Source organism: Musca domestica, unplaced genomic scaffold (assembly GCF_030504385.1).
Source record: "Musca domestica strain aabys unplaced genomic scaffold, Musca_domestica.polishedcontigs.V.1.1 3, whole genome shotgun sequence".
NCBI classification, from domain to species: domain Eukaryota; kingdom Metazoa; phylum Arthropoda; class Insecta; order Diptera; family Muscidae; genus Musca; species Musca domestica.
This window is the reverse complement of record NW_026712299.1, coordinates 12,234,686-12,261,748: the sequence shown is the minus strand read 5'-3', so window position 1 is coordinate 12,261,748 and position 27,063 is coordinate 12,234,686. Positions and strand designations below refer to the sequence as shown.

The following is a 27,063-nucleotide window of genomic DNA, read 5'->3' as shown; positions in this document are numbered from 1 at the left end:
GCTATATATAGGTTAGGACACAAACCTTGATACAAGGTGATTCACTTATATTCAAATTTTATTTAAATCTAAATTTAACTGTCTTAAAATATATTTTTGAAAAACGAAAAATTACACTTGACTTACTCGACTAAATGACTTAAATTTTATTAAAAATATATATTTTTTACTAACTAATTAGATGTAGGTATATAATTTGTTATATGTTCAGTTCATGATTCATGAGTGGTTTGTTTTCGTTTTTTTTTTTCTTTTAATGTTTTTTTTTCTTGTAAAATGTATTTTGCAAGGCACTTTTCATAGTTCACATATGGAAGACTTATTAATTCAAACGAAAAGTGTGTGTGTGTGTTTGTAAAAAATGCATGTGTATGAGTATTATTTTTAATGAAATGTTAATGGCATTTGAAGTTCAGACCCTAAATGTTGTCGAGTTTTCCTTTACATGTAAACATGGCATTAGAAATGTTCGTGGAAATGAAAATCTAATTTATAAATTTTCAAAAGATATTAAAAATATAAAATTTTTTAAATGTTACTATTGTTACAAAATTCTAATCCTAATCTAATTTATATTAATTTTACATAAAAACAATTAACACAGCATTTTCTTGTTTGCTATCCTATGTTTTCTTAAAATTAGATATCAATTTTTTGTTTCTTGTTCCTGTTGTTAAGCATTTGTCGTTTATCTGGTGTAAGTTGTATATTTTTCATGAGGTTACAGTCAGAGAGGAGCTGAATGGGAATGTAACTTATGCTGGATAATTTTGAATATATTTAAAATTATCTGTGATATGTTTATGATTTCTTTGTGATATATGGATAATTTAGAAACATTATCCGGATAATTTTCATGAATTTTCCACAATATCTGGGTAATTTAGATGTCATATCCAAGTTATCCGGATAATTAGGATGCTTTGACCGCATTATTTTGAAACTTGAGATTGAAATGCATTATTCAAGTTATCCGCGTTTTCGGATAACTTAGTTGCAGCAACAACGTTATCCGGATAAATAAGATGGATGCGATTTTTTTGGATAAATTAGATGTATCATCTACGATATCTGGATAAATCAGATACATTTTCCGCGTTATCCGGATAAAACAAACTCGTTATCCTTGTTTTCTGGATAAATTAGATGCATCACCCAAGTTATCCGGATCATTCATTCTGCGTTTTCCAGATACCTTAGATGCATTATCAATGTTATCCGGATAAATCAGATACATTTTCCGCGTTATCCGGATAAAACAAACTCGTTATCCTTGTTTTCTGGATAAATTAGATGCATCACCCAAGTTATACGGATCATTCATTCTGCGTTTTCCAGGTACCTTAGATGCATTATCAATGTTATCCGGATAAATTAGATATCTTATCAACGTTATCCGGATAAATCAGATGCATTTTCCGGGTTATCCGGATAAATCAAATGCGTTATCCTTATTTTCTGGATAAATTAGATGCATCATCCACGTTATCCGGATCATTCAGATGCTTTATCCGGGTTTTATGGATAAATTAAATGCATCATCCACGATATACGGATAAATCCAATGCGTTATCCGCATTATCCGAAAAAATCAGATGCGTTATCCGTGTTTTCCGAATAAATAGGATGTATTATTCATGTTATCCGAAAAATATGAACACGATATCCGCGATTTCCGGATTATATAAGTGCACCAAACACTTATCCGTATAATTCAAATACGTTATCCGCGTTTTCTGGATAAATAATATGCCTTATCCACATTATCTGGATAATTTACGTACATTATCCGATATTTCCGAATAAAATAGATTCATCATCCACATTTTCAGAATAATATAAAAATGCGTTATCCAAGTCTTTCGGATAACTAAGATGCATTATACACATTATCCGAAAAACTCAGATACGTTGACCATGTTATCCGCACAGTTTAGATATAACACATCTAAATTATGAGTTTTCAGAAAACAGTGATGCATATTTTTTCGGAAAAAATGGACCCATCAACCACGTTATCCAGATAATTGAGATGTCTTATCCGCATTTACTGGATAAATAAGATGTAGTATTCATTTTATACGGATAATTCAGATACATTATCCGAGTCAGCCGGACAACTAAGATTCATTATCCACATTATTCGGATAATTCAGATGCATTGTCCACGTCTTCGGAATAACTAGGATTTTTTGTCCATGTTATCCGAATGCTTTGTATCCATTATCCGTGTTATCCAGACAGTTTTGCATAAATTATCCAGACAATTTAGGGAAATTATTTACGTTATCCGTACATTTTAAATAATTTGTTTCGCTTCGTTCTGACAACTTACATATATTATCTACATTATCGGGAGGATTCTTAGCATTATCCAATTTATCCGAATAATTCAAGTACATTATCTTGATTTCCAAGTCATATAGATAACTGAGGCATATCATTTACGTTACTCGAAAAATGTATCCGTTATCCAAATATTCCAAGTTTTCAGAAAAAATCTTGTAATTTATCCAAGTTGTACTGATAATTCGAATACCTTATCTATGTTATACTTGTATAACATACATACATTATACAAGTTATCAGGATAGGTTAGATAAGCTCATATTATCCGGTCCGTGGATAAGATAGATACATATTCTACGTTATCTGGATAGGTTAGATAAATTATCCAATATGTCCAGATAAGTTAGATAAATTATCCACTTTGTCAGGATAAATTAGTTAAATACCCACGTTGTATGGATTGATGCATTATCTGCTTTATCTGAATGGTTGAGATAATTATATATCTGAAAAGGATAGATATTTGTTCTACTTATCTGAACATGTTTGATACTTGTTCTATATTATAACATTAGGTTAGATACAGCTTCGAAGTTATCCTAAAAAATTGCCTACATTATCCGGATAGGTTATATAACTTATCCACCTTATCTAAATGAGTAAGAAACAATTTCTAGGTTATCTGCATTGGAAAGATACTTCATCCACATTATCTGAATAAGTTAGATACTTATTTACATTACCTTGATAATTTAGATGCTTTATCCACCTTAACCTAAAAAAGTTATTGAAGACCAATAGCTATATCCACATTAGTTTTATTATCCGAATAAAGAAGATTGAATCGGATAGCTGGAACAAATTTATAAAATCACTGTTAATTGTCTAGATATATTGGATAACGTAGATACTGTAGCTGTATTATTTGGAAAATGTGGCTAAAGTTAATTCCTTTATTGCATTACCCACTTTGGCTCTCACGCCCTCTTCTATGTTCCAACAAACTCTCTTATGACTTATCTCATTAATTTTTACAGCAATTACTTTATGACTCTTTAAATCACTCAAATCAATCTTTAGTTCTCTCTCTCTCTCTCTCTCTCTCTCTTTTGCTCCCTTTAACTTAAAATACCTCAAATCATACACAATCAATCTCTCTTTCGTTCTCTCTCTCCCTCTCGCTCTCTCACAAATGTCTCTATCTCCATCATACATATTCCTCCGACTGTTTCTGCTGTTGTTGCTGTTGCATTCTCAACGATCCCGTTGGCCTCTGGTCTCCCCTCACCGAGTCTGGCATTTCGGCTATGTCCTTGAATACTCCCACAATGCTTTGGATATTTGGTCCCCAATTCACCAGATATTCCCAACCAATGGGTGGTGGTGCTGATGGTGAAGCGGCACTGTTCGCCTGACGGTAAAGGGCTCCCATATGCGTTGACATATCATCATCGCTGGCAACTAGAGTACTGAGTGAACCACGAAAGGAAGAATCGAAGCCATCGAATGAATGTGGTGGCATAGGAGGCGGTTTGGCCACGCTGGGACCACGGCTGCCATCTCCACTCATGGCGCGACTGACAGGATTCCTTTCATCGGATATGCTTTTACTGGTCGAATATTTGGCATCGCCATTGATGCTATTGTTGTCATACTCTATTTCGGAGCAGGTAAAGCTGTCATTGCCACTCTCATCGGTGGACGTTGAGCTGTGGGCATCCACATCGGTACTGTGTAGGCCACCGCCCAGCGATAGGTGATGGGCACCCACAGTACCACGGGGAGCTTCACTGCTCGAGGAGACAGCATCAAGGGTGGAAACTAGACTGGAGGTCCTAGGCCTTCCATTGAGGCGTTCAATTTCCTCGGCTGTGAGGCCCATAGAGGTTTGGGCTGTGGTTTGTGCTGATACCACAGGCTTTTGGCGACTGGCACTTGAACTTTGTCCCGATAGCTGGGACATCACAGGACTGTTGAGGCTCCTCTCACTATTGCTGTGCAGGGCATCTTTGCCCACTCCTCCCGAACTGGAGGTGGTGGCCAGAAGGGCACTTTGCAGAGGTTTCCCAGATATATCGTGGAGCGTTAAAATTCTTGGCTGTTGTGAGCTTAGCTCTGAGCTGGGTGACAGCCTTGCCAGGGGGGTACTTTGATGTTGCCTGGGTGTACTTGAGGGTGGTGGTGGCTGAGCAGCCTGTGGTGGAACTCCTCTGGGTGCAAATGGACCACCCACACCATGTCTGGGTGAGTGGCGATGTTGTTGTTGCTGGGCCGCCGATTGATGTTTGTGATGGGTATAACTGGCCACAGGGGCGGGAGTGGCTTTGTATTTACGCACCCCACCTGCCTCGCGATAGCCTTTATAGTGATAAACAATGTCAATGTCCGAGGGAGCTATGGAACTGGCATTTTCCAAATCGTAATGTTCCAAATATTCCGAATTCATGTCCACGGACCCGACATGATCATGGGGATGATGGGTTTGACTAGGTGGCGGTATGGGAGGATGATGTTCATCGCGCATGGGACTTTTACTCACCACCTCTCTTTCAATGATGTCGGGGCGCTGAGGTCGTTGCTGCTGATGATCTCCGGGATTGATTTCACGTTCTTTGAATTTTTTGGAAATCAACTCCGGACCCACCATGTGGTGACCGGGAACGCCACGTATTAGATCGCCGCCATCATTGTGATAACCCACCTGGGCTTCGGAATGCATGCCACGCGATAGGACATGGTCGGCTTGATTTTGTGAGCCACCTGAACCACCCAGCATGGTGGCCGGGGAGTTGTGTTTTATTTTGAAACCCGGCACTCCGCAACTGAGACTGCCGATTTTCTCCTGCTTTCCACGGAACCTGTAAATGATGTATGAACCCAAAATGGCCACAACCAAGATGACAAAGAACACAATGACCAAGGTTACACCAATGCTAATGGGATCGGCCACCTGGGCCGCACCAATGCCCATAACACCCACACAGCCATGGGACACCTTGCCATGAACATGGACATCACCGAAGACACTGCCAGTGCCATTGAAGGGTTGAATTTCATTGTTGATGGTGAAATTGGCCAAACATCCCTCATAGCTGGTGGCCATGTGATCCGCCTGGAGATATTCTTTCCTTGCACCACCCACAGAGAGAACCGTCAGATAGGGATCCAAATAATCATGGACGCCAGCGTAGTCCAATTCCTCTCCGGCCCGCGAGCCATCAATTATGAAACGTAGAATCCTATTACTCGTATGCAAAGTGAGGTTATGCCATTTGCCATCGTTGAGTTTGTTGCTATTGTTAATGGTTATATTGACCACGGAATCTTGATTGGAGTAGTATGATATTTTTCCATTCAGCAATTCCAAGGAGGTATACTGATTATTAGTGGCAGCGAAAAGAATGAGGCCATTCTCCTTAAAGGTACGGAACATAAGACTGAGACTCTTGGGCGTCTCACTGACTTGGGCCAAGGCTGTAAAATTGTTGCGTTCAATGGTGAATCTCCGTTGCCTAGTGACGTCATACGACCATATGCTATTGCCAGCATAGAGATTATCCAGTAATTGCATGCGTCGATGTTTTTCGGAAATTTGAAACTCCACAAAGCCACCATCTGCCAAACTGATGGGTTCCAGGGCGTTTTGACAATTGGGCGCCATTAGCTCTGCACCACATTCACACATCGCCGCATCCCATCTATCCACACAAGTACCAAGGAAACCACACATGGAGGTTGCCGGATCACTGTAAGGCCCGACGGAACATAGGCCACCCTGTAAATTGTGTTTACAGCTGGAGGAAATACCTCGCTGCTTTAGGGGTTGACTGAGGTTGAGAGCCCGACCATTAATGGAGACGCTATGGACACATCCCACCAAGTCATCGCTGTGTATCTGACCGGGACGTTCTAGCACTGGGTCGGCAGATATCAAGCCTCCCAGCAGCAAAGGTTGTTTGTTGAAGTTTAGGGTCCTGCAAAAAATGAGAGGGAAATTAAATTAATTTTTACTGAATTTTATCGGCATTTGGAAAAACTTACCCAATTGGTCCCACATCATCGGCATAGCATGTGGAATCTCCGAGCCGACACTCATCACAGCTGTCTCCGTTCTCCGTGCACTTGGCCACACTCAGCGACATGACTCGACCATTTCGCGTGGCCGTTACCTTATGCCAATTGCCATCCGCCAAATTCAAATGGGTATTGCCACCCACCACCACCGTTGTGATGGCTGTCCTTACACCTCCAAACGAAAAGAAGGCCTTCCCACGCACCACTTCAATAGCCACAAAATCGGATCTGCCACCCGACTGTATGCCATAGTTATACATCAGCAAAGCATCCGGTTTGGTGGTGGCAAAAACAATCGAGATGTCATTGGTGGCCGCATCCAGCGAGGGGAATGTCATGTAGGAGAGATCACCAAAACCATAGGTAGTACGTTCACAATGCCTGCCATAACGTCCCTCAGGACAGTTGCATTTGTAGCCCGGCTTAAGGGCCACACACACGCCTCCATAATGGCAGGGGTTGGGACGACAGGAATCGGTGGCATGTTCACATTGATTACCACGATATCCAGGGCGGCAGAGGCAAAAGAAGGACGAGCCATCAGGACTGGAACGACATGAGCCACCATTGCCACATGGATTGCCGGAGCAGACATCTCCCCGCTCCTGTTGGCAATAGCGACCCTCACGATTCACTGGACACACACATTGGAAATCAAATCCCAAACGTCGACATTGCGAATTGCCATGGCAGGGATTGGGTGAGCAAGGATCCTGACGTTTGTCACATTGTTGACCCATAAAACCATCTGGACATTTGCACACAAAATCATGGGTAACCAAGGGACCGCTGAAGATCAACGACTCACTGTCCACTATGTTCAAAGAGTGTACATCATGCAGACGCCTCTCTGAGGTACATAGGCCACCATTATCACAGGCCTTGGCCATGGAACAGGGATCGAAACCAATCACCACCGACGACGAGGAGGTGGTTTGCATTAGCCTCTGCAGAACTTCACGTTTCTTGGCCAAACGTTCGACAACATAGTGCGGCAGACGATAACCTTGGTTGGACATTTTCAGGGCCACCAAAACTTCCAGATCTGTGGAGTTCATGCTGCTGGTGGTGTTGTGGACACTGTAGACCATCAAATCATCCGAGGAGTCTATAGCCGACTTCAAAGTCTCCACAAATTGCCGATAGTGTGTGGCCAGGAAATTCTCTGCAGTCATGTTGCGTACCAGTATGGTTATGGAATTGGCAATGGTACTGTTGTCGAAACTTTGGAAACCCACCGTGACCGTGGACACCACATCACCATGTTTGCCATCGTTGCCGGATACGGAATAGGAGTAACCATTATTAACCGAGGTCTGATAAGTTGTGTGCAAATCGCAGGCTTGCGGTATGGTCAGCAGACCCATTGGACTTGACTGGCTGTTGGGTATGATGCGGCAACGATAATTGCCACTAATGTCCGGATCATTGGGATGGACATCGGCAATCTTGCCCACCGGCATATCGTCATTGAAAACGTTGAGTATGACATGCACCGTGCGTGATGACGAGGGGCTGTCATTTTGATCCAACACTCGTATCTGCAACTTATGTTGGGCCTTTTGCTTAGGCTGGCCATTATCTTCTACCTCAATGATGGCCTCAAGTTCGGGGGTTTGTTCGCGATCAAAACTACGTGTGGATTTCACCAGACCCGAATGTTTGTCGACGGTGATGAAAGATTTGTGCTTGCCTCCAATCAATTGATAGGTGAAGGGTCCACCATTGGGCGGCAGATCGGGATCAGTGGCGGAGAGGGTCATAATACTACTTCCAGCTGGTTCATTTTCTTGGATATAGCCAACTAGACCCTCTGGCGGGAAGGTTGGACCATTATCATTAACATCGAGAAGTTCAACCCTCACCAATGTGGTTCCAGTCTGAGCCGGCAGTCCCGTATCAATGGCTCCCACCACCAAATTGTATTCCGGAATCTGCTCACGATCCAAATGTCGGGCCGTCTCAATTTCACCCGACTGGGGATCAACTTTAAAGGTCTGATTTATATTTCCTCCAATAATGGAGTAGCTAAACTGATTGTTCTGCGGTCGCACATCCTTGTCCACGGCCTTGACGGTGGTCACCTTGGTGCCCACATTGACAGCCTCTGATATCTTCGCGGTGTAGAGAGATTTCAAGAATTCCGGTGGATCATTGCCATCTTGAATGGAGATAATAACCTGGGCCTCATCTGTATCATTGCCCCGTATGCTGCCATAATTTTTGGCCAATACCGTGAGTACCGCACGACTTTGGGTCTCCCGATCCAGGTGACGTGAGACATAAATGAATCCAGTGTTGGGATTGATGGCAAAACCCTTATCGTTGCTGGAACCAACCAGAAGATAATAGACATTTCCATCTTCTCCGGCATCTTTATCGGTGGCCTGTATGGAGCCCACGGCTGTGCCCATCTCGGCCGATTCGGAGACATCGAAATGAAATACAGGCTGTATAAATTGAGGATAGAACTCATTCACACCACGTATATGCACCAGGATACGACACATGCTGTGCATTGGAGAGTCCGGATTGGCGGCCATAATTTCGAGGGTGTATTCCCGCCTTTCCTCATAGTCAAAACTCACCGAGGAGGTTATGACACCCGTTGAAGGGTTGATGGCAAAGTAGTTTTTTCCCGAACCTCCATTGATGGAATAACGAATAATGGCATTCTTGGGAGAATCTCTATCCTTGGCCTGGGCCTTGAAGACAAACGACTGGGGTGGTCGGTTTTCCGATATAAAAGCATGGTATTCTCTTTGATTGAACAACGGTGGGTTGTCATTGATATCCGTTAGTATGACCGTCAGCTGGGCAATGGCTGTCTTGGGTTTGAAACCCAAGTCCTGCACTGAAATATTCAAATGATATTCTTGGATGGAATCATAGTCCAAGGGTTCCAGGATAATGACAGCTCCACTTTCAGGATCTACTTTGAATTCGGAACGTTCATTGCCTCCAGCAATGGCATAACGTAACATGCCATTGGGTCCCTCATCTCGATCGGAGGCAGTGACAGTTAAGATTGTGGAACCAATTGGTTCATTTTCTGGCACAATAACCTGATAGCTAAGGGCGGTGAATTCCGGAGCAAAATGATTTTCGCCGGTGACAATTATCTGTACCTGAGCCTCATCACTTTTCGAGGGCACCCCATGATCGGCTGCCTTTATGGTTAGCGAGAAATGTGTATTGGGCGCCACTTCCAGTGACTTGGCCAGCGAAATCCAACCATCATGTTGTCCAATGCTAAAGTACTCCGTGCCATTACCCGAGGTAAATGAGTAGTGGATCTCGGCATTGACTCCAGTATCCAGGGAATCATGAGCTTGAACCCTTACCACTCGTTGTCCAACCCGGGCATGCTCGGGAACCGGGGAGAGATAAAGATCCTTTTCAAACTTCGGTGGATGATTGTTGGCATCTACGATGTTTATGTTGACCATGCATTCCGAGTAGAGAGGTGGTTTGCCATTATCAGTGGCCAATACAGTCAGGGTATAGGTGTTTTCCGGTGAGGCCTCATATTGGGAATGTTTGTATTTTATCGACTTTTTGCTAAATATCTCTCCCGTGGCCGGGTCGATGGTAAAAACATCCGAGGGTTGTTGCAGCGAATAGGAAATCACCGAATTTGGACCATGTTTATCCCTATCGTTGGCCACCACCTGGCCCACAAAGGCCACAGACCTCTGAAGCTCCGGGAAATTGAAACTATAAAATGTGTGATCAAATTCTGGGGCATTATCATTTTGATCCTGTATTGTTATGGTTATGGGAGTATCCGAACGCCAGGCCCCATCCGAGGCTGTTATTTTCAAAATATATTCATCCTGCTCCTCGCGATCAATATGCCCTGCCACTGTGATATTGCCGCTCAACGAATCCAAATGGAATTTTTCTCCCGGATTTTCGGTCAAAGTATACAAGGCATTGGCATTGATGCCCTGATCCAGATCCATGGAGGTGACTTGTATAACAAAGCTACCAATCTCAGCATTTTCGGTGACATTTACGGAAAACAGCCGCGTGAATTTTGGAGGATTATCGTTTTTATCCAAAAGATTTATGATCACCGTGGCGGAGCCCGTCAACTGGGGCATGCCTTGATCCACCGCCACCACGGAGAGTTCATAACGGCTAATCTCCTCACGATCCAAACGCATGGTTGTGTAAATCTCTCCCGAGTCTGCATCAATTTCAAAGGTACCCTCAAAGTCATCCAACAGGCGATAGCTCACTTCACCATTAACGCCCGAATCCCGATCATGGGCCTTCAATCTAACAATGGTCTGTGGCGGAGATTCTTCTTCCATAATTTCCGTGTTGTATATTAACTTCTCCATCACGGGAGCATTGTCATTGGCATCGGTGACATTGATGGTCAGCAGCATTACACTCCTCAAGGGTATGCGATCCGAATCCAAGGCCTCCAGCCAAATTTCATATTGCGAGGCCAGCTCATAATCCAAACCATCTTTGCCAATGGTTACCACACCACTCGAGGCATCAATGCGAACCGCCTCCCCCAAATTTCCCCCGGCAATGGAATAGCGTATACTTCCCGCCGCTCCCTTTTTGGGGGAACTTCCCATTATTGTGGTTATCCTCTTGCCTGGCTCTATGTCTTCTGACAACATAAACTGGGTATTGGCCATGTAATTAAAGGTGGGAAAAGATGCAGCCGGCTTCAGTGATATCATTAACTCTGCCTGTGAAGATTTCGATGGCACACCCTGATCATAGGCATGAATGGTCAAAGAGTATTGGCGATTTAAATCTGAACCCAACGACTTTTGGCTTTTTATAACTCCCGTCTTGGCATTGATTTGGAAATACTGCACATCCTTGCCACTGATGTTGTACATGACCAGGGAATTCAAACCCTCATCAGCATCCCTGGCCCAGGCCCCGAAAACAAACTCATTGAGTCCCGTTTTATCGGGAATATTCACATGAAACTGATTCGCCTCAAATCGTGGCATATTATCATTTACATCGCTGACGGTTATGGTCAAATTGACGGCGGTGGCTCTTGGCTCTGTGGCCGAACTGTCCTGGGCCATGAGGGTTAGGAAATACACAGCTGTCTCCTCGCGATCTAACACACTGGCCGTGGTTATTTCTCCTGTCTCGGAATTGCAATGGAATCTTTCCAATTTCTCTCCTAGGAGGGTAAAACGTATTTTCGCATTGAGTCCTGCATCCTTGTCGAAGGCATGGGGCTGTAGAACTTTTGTCCCTATCGCTAAGTTTTCTTGTATGGTGGCATAATATGACTGCCGCTCAAATTCCGGACTATGATCGTTGACATCTTGCACGATGACTTGTACCACACCCGTCCCCGTGAGAGGTGGAGAACCTGGAAAGGATAAGAAGAAATGGGTTGTGATTTGGAAAAAATATTAAGAATTTGTTGAGTTCGAAATATAGCAAAAATAATTATAGAAAAAATCCGGCAGATTATGAAAGTAGAGCTAAAAATAGAAGACTCCTGTATCGGAGTTTTGAAAATTTACAACGCAAACTAAGCTAAATAGAGGGGGAGAGTTCCACCTTTTCAACATCCTTTTGAAAATTTCGAATTAAGTTTCCTTGGAATCTGTGTTCTTTAGGTATATAGTGTCTTCAGAAATATTATAGATAACAATACAAGAAATATTTTGGTAAACAATTTTAACCCTCTAGCGAGTCAGCAAAGGGGTCTTTTTGGTCCTTTTTTTCAAAATGTGATTAAAAATTGCTTTAAACAGCAATTCTTTTCAAAATATGGCTTGAAACTCCCTTTATACGGAACCCTAGTTAGACAAATTATTCTACAAAATTATTTGTCACACAGTTCTTCTATAGGTCCTAGAAGACGTCAATTGTCTAAATCTTACCTAAACGCCAGGAATTCATATTTATTAAAAATAGATTTTAGGGTTAACGCGTTACCTTGTGCAAGTTAATGCAAAATACTCCTATAATACATCATTTTAGGAGAACGATGTCAAAGAGAAAAATATTTTTCATCAAATCTCACTAAGGGTCTCTAAAGAAAAAATCGCGAAAAAATATTCCTCAATTTTTTGATAACATTTTTCTCTGGCTTTTTTCGAGTTGATGCATGAAAGTGACATAAAATTTCGTTTTAGGCAAAATGTCATAAAAAGAAGAAATATTCTACACAAAATTTCACTATAAATTTCAGAATAAATCATATATCTACATTAAATGGTCTTTACGAAAAATGCATTCGGAATTAATAAAGTATCAGTGAAAATAATGTTTTTGTGGTTTTTCACTGCTAATTCAACTACTTCCCAATCTAAGTCAAAATCTCTCTTTTAATGCTGCAGTTTTTGAAGAAAGTGTCAAAGGAAGATTTTTTTGAGATCAACTTTAATTGTGAGTCTCAATGTAAATCACAACAGAAAACAAGTAAGAAAGCGGTAAGTTCGACGGGGGCGAATTTTTAATATCCTCCACCATTTGGAATGAATTTGACAATTTTTTAAAAAATAAAATCAGTTAAAAATTATTATAAAATCTTGAAAATACCAAATATAGACAATCTATTAGGGTCTATACGACAAAGTAGAGCTGCATAGCAACTTTTGCACAGACATTTTTCTGTCTTAGGCTGTAGTATCCATTACGAACTCCAAATATCAAATTTGAAATAATTCCGGTGAATAATGTCGCTAAAATCTTCAAAATACCCAATATCGGGTGGTACCGTTATATGGGGGCTATACGAAGGCGTGGACCTGCACAGACAATTTTCTGTCTTAGGCTGTAATATCCATTACGAACTTCAAATACCAAATTTGAAACATTTCCCGTGAATAATGTCGCTAAAATCATTAAGATATCGAATATTGGGAGGAACTGTTATATGGATGCTATATGAAGGCGAGGACCTGCACAGAAATTTTCTGTCGTGGGCTATAGTATCCATTACGAACTTGAAATACCAAATTTGAAACATTTCCTGTAAATAATGTCGCTTAAATCACCAAAATACCGAAAATAGGGAGGTAGCATTATATGGGGGTTACACCAAATCGTGGACCAATATGGCCGATTTTCAATACCAAAAGTCCTGCAGACATAGTATACATTTGAGTTAAATTTTATCAACCTACTTCATTTCGTTCGGAAGATAGAGTGATTTCCACAGGCGGACAGACGGGCGGACATAGCTAAATCGAAAATATAATTTTATACTGGTCAAGAATATATACACTTTGTGGGATCTAAAATGTAAATTTCGAGGTGTTACAAACGGAATGACAAACTTAATATACCCTCCATACTATGGTGGAGTCAATGCCTCCTTTAAATATCAAGAAAATATTTACATCTATTTTGGCCAAAAACGCGAAAATATTTCTTTATTTTTTTTTTATCAATTTTTGTAACATAAAATTTTACTTTAGGTAAAATGTCTCAAAAGAAGAAATATTCTATAGAAAAATTCACTATAAATCTCAGAGTAACCCATATAGCTGGTCGTAGTGATTTTTAAAAAAATTACATTCGATTTTATATATTAAAAGTGAAAATTATGGTTTTACGTTTTTTGTTGCCAAGTTAGTTATGTACTATACAACAAATATCACCAATCTAAGTGAGTTGTTCCATTATTTAAATTTTAGTTTAATTGAATAATATTTGAAAAGTTGAATTTTATTCTTATTGATGACCATGAAAAAAATATCACCAATCTAAGTGTGTTTTCTAAAGTTTTGAATTTTGGTTTAATTGAATTAATATAAAAAATTGAAAAATTGTCATAGAAGTGTTTGTTTTTCGACATAGAAACATATACTTTTTATAATTTATAGAAATTTTTAAGTTATAACCAATAATATCGAATCTATCGAAAATATCGATAAGGACAACCATCAATATTTACAGTAGATTCCCGAAAATTATTGTCAATATAAGTCTATATTTCCGAGGGAACCAATCATCAATCTGACTCTATATTTCCGAACTAACTCTGTATTTCTGATAATTATGAATTTTCCTTCAGCAAAATATTCTGCAAACAAAATAAACCTAAATTTGACTCCATTCCTTAAAACAATTGTTTTGCATTCCCTTTGACTTTGTTCTGTTTGCTGACAATATTTGCATGAACCAAAATATGGTCAATATCTGAGATTATATTAAAATGACATGAACAGCAACAGCAATGAACTTTTAACGAAAAATCATTTCTTTCACATACAATTTTAACAAGCTCAAACGGTAGAAGCAGCTACAACAACATGAGTTTGCAAATAACTTCACTGCAGCACACAGATTGTGCAAGAATAAAAACAAGAAATGGCAAGGACATATTAACAAGAAATTATGGGGAAGAGAGAAAGAGAGAGAGAGAGACACTCAGATGCAACTACAAAAGGTAGATTGAGTTAAGAATGTCATTTGTAACACGGAAGGAATATGAATAAAAACTTACCATAGTCTATTTCTGGATGGTCATACAGACAAACAACATTCTATGTATATAGGACCTCACACTGGTCTATTGGCCTTTGAAAATTTATCATAGGGCGTTTATACTTAGAATACCCTTTGAAGCCATATTTTAAGTAGAAAATCCCTTAAGGCCCAGAATTTGAAAAGTTTTTAATAAAAAATATTAATAAATAATAATAATAATAAAGATAATAATAATAATAATAATAATAATAATAATAATATAATAATATAATAATAATATAATAATAATATAATAATAATAATAATAATATATAATAATATATAATAATAATAGTACTAATAATAATAATAATAATATATAATAATAATAATAATAATAATATAATAATAATAATAATAATAATACTAATAATAATAATAATAATAATAATATAATAATAATATAATAAATAATAATAATAATAATAATAATAATATATACTAATAATAATAATAATAATAATAATAATAATAATAATAATAATAATAATAATAATAATAATATAATAATAATAATAATAATAATAATAATAATAATAATAATAATATATACTAATAAATAATAATAATATATAATAATAATAATAATAATAATAATAAATAATACTAATAATAATAATAATAATAATAATATAATAATAATAATAATAATATAATAATAATAATAATAATAATAATATAATAATAATAATAATAATATAATAAATAATAATAATAATAATAATAATAATAATAATAATAATAATAATAATAATAATAATAATAATAATAATAATAATAATAATAATAATAATAATAATAATAATAATAATAATAATAATAATAATAATAATAATAATAATAATAATAATAATAATAATAATAATAATAATAATATAATAATAATAATAATAATAATAATAATAATAATAATAATATAATAATAATAATAATAATATAATAATAATAATAATAATAATAATAATAATAATAATAATAATAATAATAATAATATATAATAATAATAATAATAATAATATAATAATAATAATAATAATAATAATAATAATAATAATAATATAATAATAATAATAATAATAATAATAATAATACTAATAATAATAATAATAATAATAATAATAATAATATAATAATAATAATAATAATAATAATAATAATAATAATAATAATAATAATATAATAGTAATAATAATAATAATAATAATAATAATAATAATAATAATAATAATATAATAATAATAATATAATAATAATAATAATAATAATATAATAATAATAATAATATAATAAAATAATAATAATAATAATAATACATAATAAATATAATAATAATATAATAATAATAAATAATAATAATAATAATATATAATAAAATAATAATAATAATAATAATAATAATAATAATATATAATAATAATAATAATAATAATAATAATAATAATAATAATAATATAATAATAATAATAATAATAAAATAATAATAATAATAATAATAATAATATAATAATAATAATAATAATAATAATAATAATAATATAATAATAATAATAATAATATATAATAATAATAATAATAATAATAATATAATAATAATAATAATAATAATAAATAAATAAATAAAATACTAAATCGATGTTCCATTGTAGAGACCCCGTAACAAAAGAATTTATTTGAGGTAGATCATACCACCTATCAACATTTGGCTTTAGAACATTTATAGTTTGGTTTCAGAATGCCTCACACATCCAATTCTGAATCGATTTTCGCTAAATTTGACGGAGACGTTTTCATCTTATATACCAAATAACATTGCTATAGAGTGCATAATATCAAGGATTATATAAAAAATATATATCGGAGCCGTGTTCTACAAAACGGAAACGTGCATCCCAATATTCACTATACTCCGGCACTTGCTTCTATACTGAATTCTTTCGGATATACTAAAATTCAGGACTTTTTGAAAGACACTGGCTGTTTGGTGCACAATTAACCCGAAATCGGTTTAATATATATATGGGACCTATATCCAAATCTTAAAAGATCTTGATAAAATTTGGCAGATATATTTCTGGGCTGTATCTGATCTATGATACCAAACATCATTCTTGAGGGGTGTATATTACGAATGTGGGGGACTTTAACAACAAATAGGATGAAACATATATATGGGAGCTATAGTTATATCTGAACCGATTTAATATACTTGCTTCTAGACTGAATTCGGTCGAATATGCTAAAATTCACGTCAGTTGGACTGACATTGACTATTTTGTGCAAAACTAACCAAAAACTTGTGAGGGACTTTTAACCCAAAATCGGATGAAACATATATATGGGAGCTATATCTATATCCAAACCGATTTTCTCCAAATTTAATGTACTTGCTTCTAGACTAAATTTGGTGGGATGTACAAAAATGCAGGTCATTTGCAATGTTATTGGCCATTTGGTGCACAGTTAGCCCGAAATCGGTTAAATATACATAGGGTGAGATGAAAAAACAGCGGAAGGAACCAGCACCATCAGCAGAAATGGTTCGAAGAGTAAAGAAAAAATGGGCCATGAGATGAACATATCGCAATAATCCATTCGGCAAATATTGAAAAATTGGCTCGGGGTAAAGCCATTGAAATTCCAAAAAGTGCAAGAACTTAGACCGCAACAGAAAGAAAATCGACTCAAAAGAGCTAAAGAGTTGTTTCGCTTGGCCGAAAGTGGTGAACTGCCGAATTTGGTTTTCTCCGATAAGAAAACATTCGTTGTCCAGCTACTTGCCAAAGAGGTCAGCTGAAAATGTGCACCTTCGGTTGGCCAGCAGAACTCAAGCGCTGGCCATGGTGACTGTTTGGGCCGCCGTAAAAGCCGATGATCGTTGTCCCCTCGTATTAATCGACCGTCGCATCAGAATAAATGCCAAATATTATCGCAAAAATATTCTGGAGGGTGTATTAAAGCCTTGGTCACGCAAACATTTTGGCCGCAGACCCTGGACTTTCCAACAGGACTCAGCACGCACCACCCAAGAATGATTGAGGTTCCTCGCTTAATTTCCAGCACACAATGACCACCGGATACCAATCCGTTGGACTATTGTGTCCGGAGTATTTTAGAAAGCAAGTGTCGATCACCTCAAGCAAGCGCTGCACCGGGAATGGGCCAAAATACCGCATATTAACATTCGGGCAGCGTGTGACGGTTTCATTGGCCGTTTGAAGGCCATAATTCGTGCCAAAGATGACCAATTCGAACAAATCTAAACTTATTCTAAAATTTGATGCTATTTATGACATTTTTTGCTTTTATTCAATAAAATTTAAAAATTATGGCATTTGACTTTGTTGCAGTTTTTTATCTAACCCTGTATATCTTCGGAATTTCTATATATATTTCCTCCTTCTTATATTTTCCTCCCTGAAAGTTTTAAAGTAGCTCACAAAATATTCGACCATCGAAAATTCTCTTCAAAACTATGCGTGAGTTGAGGAGCACATCCATGCTATTATTGTTGTTGTTATTGGTTGATGATGACAATACAGTGCTGCAGCAGAATCAGTAAAATTGTGATTTAAAATATGTGCAAAGTATTCAGGCGACCATGTAATATTACATTGTAAAGTCTCCAAGCCACTGGAAGCAATGATGCGTATGAGCTAGCTAGACACTCTTTGTACTCATAGCCAATTCGGTTTTGGTTTTTCAATATTATCAATAGATTCGAATCTAAAACCAAAAGATGAAGAACTACTCTATAATAGTGTTGGCCAGTACATTTCTCATCGGCTCATTCGCCGTGGAGTTAAAGCCACAACAAACAACCATACTAAGCTGGCATTGAATACTTCTGGATAAGTGCGATATGTAGAACAATAGTTTTCATTTTTTTTTTCTTTTTTTTCACATTCTTCTTCGTCTCCGTTTTACGAGTTGTGTTGCGTTCTAATTTAATGAACACAAATTGAAATATAACCATAAAAGGTCATACCAAAAACTTAGCCACACACATCGCTGTGGGATGGCCAGGGTAAGCAGCGATGATGATAACATATATATATATATATGTATGAATGTTTGAAAAGGATCATCACACATCCATGTTGTTAAGCAGCAAAGTAAATTCTATGCGATCTGACAGCAGTAGCAACAATTTAAAAAACAGATTTTTGCCAAGAAGCCTTCTTGGCTGAACTGAACTGATTGTTCTTATTGTTGTGTTCTAGTTTTCCGTTTCTTTTCTGTGCGAACAATAAATTGCAAATATTTTGCATATGAGGAAAAATCCTCGCTACTGTTTTGTTACAATACCTCTAATTAACTCTCGAAGTTCGTGTGGCTGCTGGTGGTGGCCACCATGAATTGTTGGAGTTTCATGCCATAACAATGGCATTCGTATAATGCCTGTTGTAACATTGTTGAATTGGGTTTAAGTGTTGAAAATGTTTTTTTTTTTTTCTAGAATTTGTGGGTGAAAATAAGTAGGAAATATTTCTCAGGATTTCTTGATGCTTCAAGGCAAAATGTGTGTGATTTGTATTCATTGTTTGGCTTACAGTGAAGATGATTTATCTCTATTGGCAAAAATACAAAAGACTTAAGACACAAGCACCATGTTTTTCAATGAAATGCAGATTGAAGATAGAATATTTGAGATCCGTTGAAGGGGTTTGGAACAAAGGGCACTTCTTAGATAGAACACCTCAATGAGCACCTTTCTATTACTCAAAGGCGTGTCTAATCTTACTGCATCGTAAAGTGTTTCATAAATCGATTTCACTGGCAAAGACTCTTATATTACCGATTAGGAAAATACGTATTGGCCTGAATAGTAAGAAAAAAATTGAAAATTTGGCACCAAAAGTTTAAATGCATATATGGAACAAGAACCTACCCCAATTATTTCTCTACAAGGTTACTGCACATTTAGATAGTGGACATATTTTATTTAAACCGATTTGTATATTATTTAAACTAGCAAGTGTCCACTACTTCGTCAGCAAAAAATACACCTTTAAATTTTAGATTCATTTCAACCGTTCGTTCTAGGACTTTTTAGTACTCAAAAGGCATACTTTTGTTCAGTTTTGCAACATTTTTTAATCAAAATTTTATAAAACATACTAAATTTTCAGGTTTTTTAAGTATTTATAAATTATTCAAGTTTTTTCTTTTTCGGAAAGAATAATAGGAACATTTTTACCTTTTACATTAAAAAGTCTTTAAAATTTTTCATTTGGAAGTTTACCGAGGAGGATTTTAGCATTGCACGATGGAGCAAAGTCCATTGTTTCTCTCCAAAATTTTTAAAACGTCTCCATATGTAAACTCTAGAAACCGATAATGACATTGTTATCAAATTTCAGAATTTCAGTTTAACTTCACCTAGTACCAAATGTAGTATCACTTAGTACACATATCCAAATCAATCAATATCTGTACATCCTAGATACCAACAGTAATACACAATTAGTAGCATTTAGTACTTTTCGAACAACTATATTGTACGCATTTCCAAACCCAACACTACATCTCAAAGCCATTACCAACATAGACCTTCTAGACCTATCTATTTTCGGAATCTCAGCTCTATACATCCATTCAATACCAAGTTTTGTAACAATTAGTAACTTTCACCTCCATATCTCAATTCTAGGTGCCAATAGATACGTCAGTGTTTAATTAGAGGATTCCAGTCCTATCCCATCACAATTTAGTACCATTCAGGACAATTATAGTACATTTCCAGAACCACCTCCATATCTCAATTTCGAATATAAAGCCTTTTGTTTCAAACTTTATACCTTCATCCTATACCAAATTTAGTGCTATTTAGTACTTTTCGTACAATTATAGTACACATTTTCAAATGTATCTTCATATCTCAATCCGAGATACCAATAGAGACTTGAATATTCAATTTCGAGATTCTAGATCTATTTCTTCACACAATGTTCAATTTTGTACCACCTAGTACTTTTCGAACAATTTCCAGAACCACCTCCATATCTCAATTTCGAATACCTCAATATAAAGTCTTTTGATTCTTTTCTTTTCTTTTCTTTTCTTTTCTTTTCTTTATACCTTCATCCTATACCAAATTTAGTGCTATTTAGTACTTTTCGTACAATTATAGTACACATTTTCAAAACTATCTCCATATCTCAATCTGAGATACCAACAGAGACCTCAATATCCAATTTCGGGTTTCTAGATCTATTTCTTCTCTCAATGTCCAATTTAGTACTTTTCGAACAATTACGCATTGGCCAAACTATCTCCATATCTTAACAACGTACACCAACAGTGACATCTATATCAAATTTCAGTACTTAAGCCCAAATCACATTTCCGAAACCACCCCCATATATCAACTCCAGATTCCAACAGAGAGACAGAGAAGTTTTGGAATTCCAGCTGCATTTTTTCATCCAATATCTAATATAGTACTTTTCAAACAATTATAGTACACATTTTCCAAAACCACCTCCATATCTTATCCACAGATACCACTTAAATCAAGATTTCAGCTCTATTTCTTCACTCAATACCAAATTTTGTACTATTTAGTACTTTTCGTACATTTATAGTACACATTTCCAAAACTACCTCCATATCTCAATTCTAGGTACCAAAAGAGAACTCAATGTCAAATTTGAGGATTCCAGCTTTGTCTCTTAACCCAATACGAAATATAGTACCATTCAGCACATTTCGAACGATTTTCAAAACCACCTCCATATCTTAACCGAAAATTTAGTACTTTTTTTACAAATATAGGTCGCATTTTCAAACAACCTCCAAATCTTAAACACATACAGGGTGAGATAAAAAACTACAACAAATTCAGATGCCATAATTTTTACATTTTTTTTTAATTTTATTGAATGAAAGCAAAAAATGTCGGAAATAGCATCAACATTTAGAATAAGTTTAGATTTGTTCGAATTGGTAACCTTTGGCGCGAATTATTGCCTTCAAACGGCCAATGAAACCGTCACTCGCTGCCCGAATGTTGCTCTGTATCAGTATAGTTAGTAATATTTTTGAACTTTTCATAACCTTAAAGTTCGATTTTCTTTGGAACATGTATCCTACACTCCCTCCGTGACTCTTATTCCAAATTTCAGATTTGTAGCTCATTCCAATTCAAAGTTGTAAATTTTGAGTACATTTTAGTACTTTTCGTTTTCTTTTAGTATGAATTTCCAAATTTTGGAAATTTTTAGTACTTTTCGTTCAATTATAGTTAACATTTCCGAAACCATCTCCTTATTTTTTGGAGACTTTAATACCAAATTACATTTTTCTCACAAAATCCTTTCATTCAATACCAAATTGTACCAAATATAGAACCAGTAAAGAAAGTCTTAAAGGCGGGCGGGGCCGACTTTATGATACCCTACACCACTTTGCTAATTTAGTAGAGCTCCGCATAACAATTAAAAGTTCTTATGGGAGAATTCAATCATACACGATATGATTATAATTATAATTTAAATTTCAAAGGACTAAATATGCTGACTTGTATTGCCCATTTGGTGCACAATTAATTTGAAACCGATCTCTATAAAATTTGGCAAAGATATTTCTGAGCTGTATTTGATATATTTCCCTTAATGTCGTTGTTACGGACTGCGTATTACGGCTGTGGGTAAAAATATAAGAAATCGGATGAACAATATATATGGGAGTTATAGCTATGTCTGAACCGATCTTCGCAAAATTTGACATACTAGCTTCTAGTATGCTGCTAGTAGCTTCTTCATCCCATTTGGGCAAATATTAGACGTTTGGTACACAATCAAAGGTAAATCGGACGAAGTTATATATGGGAGCTATATCCAAATCTGAACCGATAAAATTTAGCAAATGTATTTCTGAGCTGTATTTGATATATTTCCCCAAATATTGTTGTTACAGAGCGCATATTACGGCTGCGGAGGACTAAAATAACAAATCGTATGAACAATATATATGGGAGCTATATCTAAATTTTGAACGATTATCTCCAATTTCAATAGGGTTCGTCCTTGGGCCAAACAAACGATTTGTGTAAAATTTCATCTGAATAGGGTAATAATGTTACCCTATCAAAAATACATGGGCAGACGGACGGACGGACATGTATAAATCGACTCAGAATGTGATTCTATGCAGATCGTCAAAAGGAACTATGGGTCTATCTCGTTTCCTTTTGCCTGTTACAAACAAATGCACAAAGACATAATACCCTGACCACCTTGTGGTGTAGGGTATAACTATTTAGTACTTTACGTGCAGTTGTAGTACCCATTTCCAAAACCACTTCTTTATATATATCCCAATACAGAATTTCAACATTTCAGCTTCATCCTTCACCTTAATTCCGTTTAGGACAGTTCGTTACTTTCCAGTCTTGTTTGTTACACCAAGTTTCAAGTTTTCAGCTCTATCTGTTCACATAATACCAAATGATACCATTTTAGAAGTTGAGTACTATTTTAGTACTTTTCGTTCGTTCAAATTTCGAATAAGGCTCGCATTTCCAAAAACCCCTTGGCACATGTATCCTTCAATCAATCTAATTCTCATTTCAGATTTTTTGCTTATTTTGTTTGTCCAATGCAAAGCATATAATTTTCAGTACATTTTAGTACTTTTCGTACTTTTTTAGTACGAATTTCCAATAACCCTTAATTCAGCCGATTCGTCTGGTCATTGATTCTCCTTCAGTCAGCCAATTATTTCTCTTCTCTGTTATATATAGATTTTCTTCGTGGTCAGGGGTTTACCAAGTTCATCCCGGTTACATTTTTCCTTTTTCCCTTTAACACTTTTATCCCATCCTCGTCTTTCCCCTATATTCTCCATTGTGCCATCATAAAACAATCATAATGCCAAACAAAATTATTTTTTGCCAATGGCTAAGCATTTAGATCTATGCAAATAATGCAGTTGCTGCATTTGCTTGCTTTTCACATTTCTTGAACAGAAATATGAACGTTGAGAGAAAAACAACTAAGAAAAATATTCAAGACAACCAAAACAAGGTTCATGGGAGTGATATTGAAATATGGCCATATACTGGTTAATTCATCCCCGGGCATGAATATCAGGTTTATATAGAATTTCCATAAATAACAAAAAATGGTAAGCTCAAAAAAGAAAATTCATAAACACATAATTTGTTTTTGGTGTGGCCGAAGGAGTAGTATTCACGAAATTATATATTCATCGGGGTTGGTTTTTTGTAACTCAAGGATGTGCTGGAAACCGTTAGGAGTAATGGAAGAATAAATAACAATTTTAGTAAAAAAAACATAAACAAAAACTTTTCATTCTCTGGTAAAAACAGCTTCTGTCACATCATTATTTGTTGCTGTTCTTATCACTTTTTGTTGTTTTTGTTTCTTCTGTTTTAATTTATGATACACACATGTCAAGTTTCTTTTATTTTCTGCTTGTCCAAGCCTCATGCTGCTGATGATGATGACAAAGTCCAGCCCACCATCCAACAACTCATAACTTTACTAACCGTATCACTCACACACACACTGAAAGAGATTTCCCCTCATTTGTTAATTACACAAAGAAGCCCAACCCAATTGCTCAGAGTCTGGGTAACAACAGGTGAAAATAATTTTAGTCAAGTTTGTTTTTTTTTTGTTCTTATGGTGTTGCTACTTTTTATGGCCATGGAAGACTTAAAACATAAGGAGAACGGGAAAAAAAAGAAACTGTTACTCTCTAAAATACATTCACTCTGCTGTGTTTACAACGCACACACACATACACACGTTTACATACACCATTTTATTCTTCAAGGCTTATCAGCTTGTTAAAAGAAAACTTCTGATGTGAAATTTTGTTTTTTTTTTCATAGCTAAATTACAGTAGTCGGTCAATGAATTATAATATTGTTTTTTATATATTATGTTACCATCTGCAAGAAGCCTTCAAATATAGAATAGCTTGTTCCAATTTTTGTCAACATTTGACCTGGGACTAAGATGAAAATGGCACTTCCAGAGCAGAAATCGAAATTTTTATAAAAGACTGTGTGTTTTAATATTTTGGAAATTAAAAAAAAACATATTTTTTTTTAAAAATATTTTTAAGATGATAGACTTTTAAAGATATTTTAAAGTCACATTCCCGGTTAAAAAACGTGGTTTTTAGAAAATAGTTTCAAGGACTTCCTGACTTAGAATTGTGATACGAAATATTTTATTTGACTTTCTGGCCAAAAATCAGGTTTTTTCTAAACTTTCTTTTAATGTCTCCCTGACATTGGATTTTTAAGGACTTCATCACCTTGAATTGTGGATTTTGTAAAACGTTCAAGGAATTTGTCAAAACATTTTCAGGCACTCATGCCCAAGGATTGTGCTGTAAAACTATTTTCAAATGTCTCATGACGAACAATTGTGGATTTTCAAAAATATGTTTAAGGACTTCAAAGAACTTCCAAGGTCAAGTATCGTGAGCTTTTAATCCATATTTTCAAAAGACATCTTTTGGAAAGGAATCAAGGATTTTCAGGGGAGCTCTTGTCAGGGTTAAAGTTAAAAATATCAAGGACGTTATTGCCAAGGATCGTGAATTTACAGACGATCTGGTCAAGATTTATATATTTTCAAAAATATTTTTTTGTGAAGATCCGTGGATATTTTTTTGACAAGTATTTCCTGTCTAGGAATCATCGCTTTTAAAATATTTTACTCAAGAATTGTGAATTAAATTAAAAAAAAAACAATTTTAAGAACTAGGTCAATAAGCAGAGAAATTGACACATCTTATGTTTTTAAATACCACTTGGAACGAATTCGGCAATTAAAAAAAAAAAAAAAATAAAAAATAATAATAATAAATAAATAAATAAATAACATCAGTTAAAAATTCTGTTAAACTCTTAAAAATACCGAATGTAGCCGTTATATTTGTGTCTATACGACGACGTGGACCTGCATAGACAACTTTTGTCATAAGCCATTAAAAATTGAAATGCGAAACTTGAAAAAAAAAATCGGTAAATAATGTAGCTAAAATCATCAAAATACCGAATATAAGGAGGTGCCATTATATGTGGCGGCTATACCAAAACGTGAACCAGCACAGACAATTTTCTGTCATAGGCTGTAGTATCCAGTACGAACTTCAAATACAAAATTGGAAACAATTCATGTGAATAATGTCGCTAAAATCATCAAAATACCGAATATCGGGAGATACCATTATATGGAGGCTAGACGAAGATGTGTACTTGCATAGACAATTTTCTGTCATAGGCTGTAGTATCCATTACGAACTTAAAATACCAAATTTTAAACAATTCCTGTGAATAATGTCGCTAAATCATCAAAATACCGAATATCGGGAGGTACCGCCATATGGAGGCTATACGAAGATGTGTAATTGCAAAGACAATTTTCTGTCATAGGCTGTAGTATCCGTTACGAACTTAAAATACCAAGAGTGAAACAATTCCGGTGAATAATGTAGCTAAAATCATAAAAGTATCGAATATCGGGAGGTACTGTTATATGTGGGCTATACGAAGACGTGAACCTGCACAGGAATTTTTTTCTTTTAGGCTGTAATATCCATAAAGAACTTCAAATACCAAATTTGAAACAATTTCGGTGAATAATGTCGCTTAAATCACAAAAATACCGAATATCGGCACGAAACGTTACATGGAGGTTATACGAAGACGTGGATCTGCATAGACAATTTTTTGTCATAGGCTGTAGTATCTATTACGAACTTCAATTACCAAATTTGAAACAATTCCGGTGAATAATGTCGCTAATATCATTAAAATACCGAAAATAGGAAGGTACCATTATATGGGGGCTATACCAAAACTTGGACCTACATGGCCCGATACCAAAAGCCCTGCGGACATATTATACATTTGAGAAAAAAATTTATCAACCTACTTCATGTCGTTCGGAAGCTAGAGTGATTTTTACTAACGGATAGACGGTAGGACATGGCCAAATTGACATAGAATTTTATGCTGATCAAGAATATATATACATTGTGTGGTTTAAAATGTATATTTCGAGGTGTCACAAACTTAATATACTCTTCATACTATGGTGGAGGGTATAAAAAACAACTTTATAGTTCTTAAAAATCAAAAAATTATTGGTCACTTAAAATATTTTTAAAAATTCAGAAACCCCACTTGTGTTCCAAATATTTTTGGTGTATCTGTTATAAACTTTTAGAATTTTA

General features: G+C 35.8%; 1 protein-coding gene across 1 annotated transcript in view; it reads right to left on the bottom strand.

The window, feature by feature from the left end:
- Positions 1–3,137: 3,137 nt before the first annotated feature.
- Positions 3,138–27,063, bottom strand: part of LOC101891451 (cadherin-related tumor suppressor) — a 626,314-nt gene continuing 602,388 nt past the window's right edge. Inside the window, exons 9-10 of the mRNA XM_059124554.1 lie at positions 6,331–11,728; positions 3,138–6,263 (exon numbers count right to left, since the gene is read on the bottom strand). Coding sequence (XP_058980537.1) covers positions 3,497–6,263; positions 6,331–11,728 — 8,165 coding nt within the window. The 3' untranslated portion in view covers positions 3,138–3,496. The remainder of the gene's footprint in view (positions 6,264–6,330; positions 11,729–27,063) is intronic.